This window comes from Argiope bruennichi, chromosome 3 (genome assembly GCF_947563725.1).
Source record: "Argiope bruennichi chromosome 3, qqArgBrue1.1, whole genome shotgun sequence".
NCBI lineage: Eukaryota > Metazoa > Arthropoda > Arachnida > Araneae > Araneidae > Argiope > Argiope bruennichi.
The window spans coordinates 42,848,857-42,854,856 of NC_079153.1; the positions used below are offsets into that span (position 1 = coordinate 42,848,857).

Sequence of the window (6,000 nt, forward strand, 5' to 3'; positions counted from 1 at the left end):
ATCGAGAGGAAGTGCTGGGAGCGCAAAGTACGTTGAATAAGTATTTGTAATTCAATCCATTAAATGAAAAAAAAAAAAAAAATGTTGTGTAGTCCCTTACAATACTTTTGTTTAAGCTTTGAATCAGCAACTAATATTTTCCATAGATTGTCCCTTTAATTTGCAAATGTAAAGTCATAAAGTTCACAAACGGATCTGGTGGTGAATAATCCAAGGAAGCCAAGCCATCCGCCTCGAAAGACGAAAGGGCAGCTTCGAATCAGGTTCTGCGGCCGGGCGGGGCCATCTCACCTTCCAGGTAAGCGTCCCGCCTACTTTCTCACTTCCAAGAGACCGACACCCATAATTAGTGACACCCCATCATCTTCCCGCCACAAAATGACGGCTCTCAAGGTGATCACAGTGCAACCTGTTTAAAGTCACCGCCAGGCGCCTCCAGACAGGAGATGCTTAGTTGCTAAGTACACTGTAAAGCCACCAGTTCTAAGCATCGAACTCGTTTCATTCTTTTCTTCTTGCAAAGGAAAAGGGCACATTCTGATACAGACTATACAATAAAAAGTTGTTCCAGATCATTGGTTTTATATTAGTTGCTATTTTTAATGCTGTCATTTTTGAGGTGGTGAACTAATAAAATATATCAACAATTGGGAAATTATAGCTCACCAGGTAGAGTTTTTGTGAACTAGAAGCAATTCTGGTGTCATTTTAAACTTCAGCAACTTATAATTATTTTTCAAAAATGACAGTAGCTAGTTGAGCTAATTCAAGAAAAAAGCCATTTCTAAGAATATGCCATGAGATTATGATTCTGAGGGTTAAAAAAAAATTCTGAATTATACTGGCTACTGTTAAATAGAAAAAGGTTCCAGTTCATTGGTCACAATAATATTCAATGTTGTTATTTTTAGATTGTGAAATGTTTCTCCAAGTAGAATATGCTTCTAACATCCATTTTCTTAAATATGTGATTTAACAACCATAGTGACTGATATTGCGGTCTGAGGGTTAAAATTTTTTTTATAAGCATTGGGAGCAATAATTTGATGTTTTTACACATTAAAAGAGATTAAATGCATTTTTTTTCCGTTGAGAGATATAACTACGGTTTATATACCCATATTCGAAACAAGCATGCATCTTATACTCATTTTTAAAAAAGCATAAAATTATAAGAGCACAACATCTAAAAAAAATCTATTTATCAAATCGCAATGTAACGATCAAATCACAATGTAACGATCAAATCACAACGTAACGATGAGAGAGATATAGGAAAGATTGACTATTATTAAAAATTAGGAGTATTAAAAATTTTGAACAATTTTTTTAGAATCGAAGGAAACGTAGAGAATACTTTAAACGTATGTTTACCAAATATATTATTTAAAATCACACGTAATTAAATTAAGAAGAAATAAATGTATAGAAATAAAATATGTATGCTTAAATGTACAAAATAAATGTAAAAGGCTGCAAACCTTTATAAAATAATTAAAAGTACAGGAAGGTTATTGTAATCTCAGTGAAAAAAAAATGTCATTTGGAAATTTTATTAACCTGTAGAATCCAATGTATATATATTATATAAATTGGGTAAAAGGATTTTTCTTTGTTTTGTTTTTAAAAACTATTGGTATAATACATCAACCCTTTTGACTATAAAGACCTGCCGGTCTCAGTAATCGAACTATGGAATTTCTTATATCTAAATCCATAATTATGTCAACTAGAGATTATTTAAAAAAACTAAGACATACTTAACCCTCTGACTGCATATTTTTTTAAGAATCACTAGTTAGATGCGATGTTTGCAAATAAGTTCAAACATTTTTCAAGCAAAGTGAACTGATATCTTATGTTACACGATAACAATATTGATATAATAAAAATCTATAATCGTAAAAATAAACACCTTAGATGGCGAAAAACGCGAGATGCAATAGGAAAAGAAGTGATTGTCAACGCACGGAAATCGCGGGATAAACAGCTGGAGGGTTAACTACATAGAATATCTTATGTTGATACATAGATTGAACATGATAAATTATGAACGCGATATATTATGCTGATACACGATAAATATCTCGTACAAATTCGAAGGTCATGGAGGTCAAAATATTAAGACTAAAGATTCAAAAATCGCCAATAAAACATATTGCATATTTCATTCGCATTTTTGAATGTTTTTTTTTCCTGCATGTTATAAATGAAAGATCGAAATTTTATTCCTAAAATGAATAATAAAGTAAAAACTTCCGAAATAATCATTTACTAACATTTATTCAAATTTAGCTATGCCAAATAGTTTTAAAACTCTCTTAACTCCCATAAATTGATTAAATCTTTACCCGAAAAAGTATATTTCCGATATTTTCAAAATAGAGGTATATGTACTCTAACAGGAGTTTGATAATATAAATTGTTTGATACATGAATTAAATTCACGAATTGGAACAGGACTTTTCACAAACTCCAGTAAATGGCAGTCATTCCACATGAAGGAACAGCAGATGTTCACGATGTCTTCCACTCCATAACTGTTTCCACGAAGAACATATCATTTAATGATGCGATTAATTGGCTAGCTTTTCGGACTGTCTCCGCATTGTCACACTGGCGAGCTGTAATTCAGATTTTCACTCGGCCAAGCTCTGTCAGGTGGATTTCTGCCGCTGACAGGTCCAGTAATTGGAATCCAGTCACTCAGCTAATTTTTGACCTATTTCATCCTAGAATATCCTGACTAGTTTGCTTTGTTCTCAGTTTTGATGGATCACAGGCAGATATGTGCGAAAATTAGAACGAATGATACATTTATTCATTTTATTGATTAGCCAACAAAAAAAATATTTATCTATCTTTATTACATGCGTGTCACAACTACAGTTCCCAATCTATTCAAACCGAAATAATAATTATAATTTTCTTCATTGACAGAATGAATTTCCACAGCGTTTGTCGAAGTATATGTTGTTAGACTGCAGTATTGCCAATAACTGGCTGTGAAAGACCGAAGTAGTTATATGAATTAAATTGTCATTCATTGTAGATAAATAAAGAGGAAATACTGAAGTGCTGTACATCGAAAAAGGTGCTTATCTTTCGCCATCTAAATACTAATTATATGCTTTTAATGTTTTGCTGATCGTATTAGTCGGCAGTCAAATTCTTTAAAGGACAACGCATTTACTTTGATCAAAAACAAAAATTAGAATTCGGTCTTCTATATTGTTTAAATAAAATAAAAAATAGTATTATATGTATTTCAAGCTTAAGATATGCTTACATTCCAAATCCTTTGCAATGGTGCCAATGAAGTGCTAAAGGTTAAGTTATAACTTATGATGTAAAGCAGATGACAAAGGTTCTAAACAATTTTGAATTCCGAAAATGCTACCATTCTGTCTTTAAAAATTTTTTTAAATAATAATCAGAATTAGAAGAAATATTAATGCATCAATTATACTTGCATACATGCATCTCAAAAAATTTCAAAAATAAAAAATCTAAACAAACTCCTAAAAATAAATTTTTTGAATATCCTTTTAGAAACATTAGTCGCATAATTATAACTAAAATGCGAATAATAGGATTTCATTATAAGAAAGTAGTTATGCAGTCAAGAATCTACCAGCACTTTCTGGATTTAAGAAACACGTATAATGTGCGTCGAAAATCAAACAAAAAGCAATTCTTTCAACAAATTACTTACTGTGGTGGAATGAAGATCATTATGATCCGTGAAGTGGAAGCAAGAGGGCCCATGTTATTGGGAATATTTCTTTTAATGATCCCATTTCGTACAAAACAAACATGAAGACAAGACATCTACGTGCGCACCTTAGAACAGCATCATATCTCAGTATAATTACAATCGCAATGCACTATGGGATGCGTACCTAATCAGGCATCGCCATCTATTATCCAAAAGAGAAAATAGAGTAATGCAACTGCTACATTACAATGAAAGAATGGAATTGCAGAAAATGCAGCAGTTATATAAATTTTTCTACGCATCTTTTCAAAAACATCTATATCTCAAAATGCTCTTAGAAGCTGGTTCTTTACAGCTTTAACTACGTCTATTTAATTGCTATAAGCACAAAAAAGTAAATCGAAATATTTACCTTCAATGCCATGATCGATTCAAATCCTCAACTAATTCCATCGAGCATAACAAAATTGGCGAATGCATTAATTCAAGTTGAAAGCATGTCACAAGCAATCAATTTTAATCATAAGCCATCGATGGTAACTCGATCGTAAGATCGCCAATCCCCATTCATGCCATCACTTTTCTGTACCATTTCAACCTTTGTTTAACATCCATAGGATGCCATTACAACCCAACTAATTCACCATCCTCCTTCCTCAGCACTTCCGCAATTTTTCGTCCCAACTCCGTGCCATTAGCTCAGCCCTCTCGTGTAATGGCAGAAGGGTCTTCCCCGCCTCATTCTATAATAGTTTGTGTTCATCGGATCTTCTCGCATTGCGTGATGCTGACCACTTCTCTAATGGCCTGGTTTCCTTTCCAGGGGATATCGGGTGGGCGAAAATAATGCTTCATTTCCGATGCCGTTCCTTCGATCTGGCTACAACTGAAAAGGTTCCGGCCTCGGATCATGCTTCCCTAGAAAGGAGACAGGGCTGGCATTGAAACAGTGGAAAGGTACACCTGAGCACTCTACAGTAGATGGAAACTCTATTGTATATAACACTTAAATCGTACCAACATTATAATTTATGATAACTATAACCTCACATGAAGTGAAAGTTGAAACTTAATTTAAGATTATGCTTCCTATAAAATGGGTCGTTCGGTTAGTTTCAATATATGTTGTGAATATAACAGAGATTTTATACAATAAATAAAAGGCTATGATCCATTAACTTTAATTATATTGGAATCTCTTTTTGTAGCAACGCCAGAGAGTATTTTGGAACTCTCATTGCTATAGTGTTCAAATAATGGAAACGATACTTGATCACTTACTTTGCCTAATTCCCGTATGGAATTCCCGAAGGCAAGATTAATATACATCATGTAACATACAAGCAAATAGTAGGTGGAATCAAGTTTCGAGGGAGAAAATTTTCAGTTGTTACTTGAGACCTTATTATTCAGTTATTTCAACATCACGTGATGGTAAAACCCTGTTCCGACGACCCGTTCCTTTAAGGATATGGTTGTAAATCTGCTACCTGACCCACTGTAGGACCACCTCCACCTATGGACGTCAATTGGGAGCATCCTGCAAATTGTCGGTAAAATGAACAGACATCAAAGAACCCCGAAACCACAAGAGAGGAAAGAGAGCAAACTGTATCTATCTCAAGACGCGCACGGGCTGTCTGAACGGGGCTTAAGGCAAGTTTATTTAGATGCGAATTTCAAAAACTAGAATGAGACACGAGTGATAAATTATATACTTAAATAATATATTTTTATTGCAGGATGATATAACACAATGAAAAATGAAGGAATATTTTGTCAAATTTATTCATCGTTCTGTTTATATGACATCAAAAGACAAAATTTAAACAGGTTTTAGAAGTTGCGTGGCCGAATAGAAGAAACTTCTGAAAATTTTAAATTTCGATTTATTTATTCCGGATGCATAATTTATACAGATAAAAAATAGTAATAGACACGTCAGTCTATATCGCAACACAAAAGCAGATGAGCAAAAAAAAGACCGAAATTTTCCCTTCAGTGGTTTTTACTAAGAGATTATGATATCTTTGACATGTATTGTCTTAGTAAAGGAAAATCTAAGTATCTTTAAAAGAATGTTATAAACATTAAAGATTTTTATTCCTTCACTCGAAGCGAGAGAATCTGCTGAATTCAGCAGTTTAACAGGGCGCGTGTTCAATTAATGAAATAATAAAAGTAGTAATTGGATCAAGAAATAAGAGGCCGTTTTAGAATGAAGAATACGGGAACATTTTAGAATGAAGTTAATATAAGTTAAATTAAAATGAAAACTTGGA

At 33.2% G+C, this 6,000-nt stretch overlaps 1 protein-coding gene across 1 annotated transcript in view; it reads right to left on the reverse strand.

The window, feature by feature from the left end:
• Window positions 1–3,823, reverse strand: part of LOC129963437 (ephrin-B2-like) — a 396,859-nt gene extending 393,036 nt beyond the window's left edge. Inside the window, exon 1 of the mRNA XM_056077799.1 lies at window positions 3,716–3,823. Coding sequence (XP_055933774.1) covers window positions 3,716–3,768 — 53 coding nt within the window. The 5' untranslated portion in view covers window positions 3,769–3,823. The remainder of the gene's footprint in view (window positions 1–3,715) is intronic.
• Window positions 3,824–6,000: the final 2,177 nt, after the last annotated feature.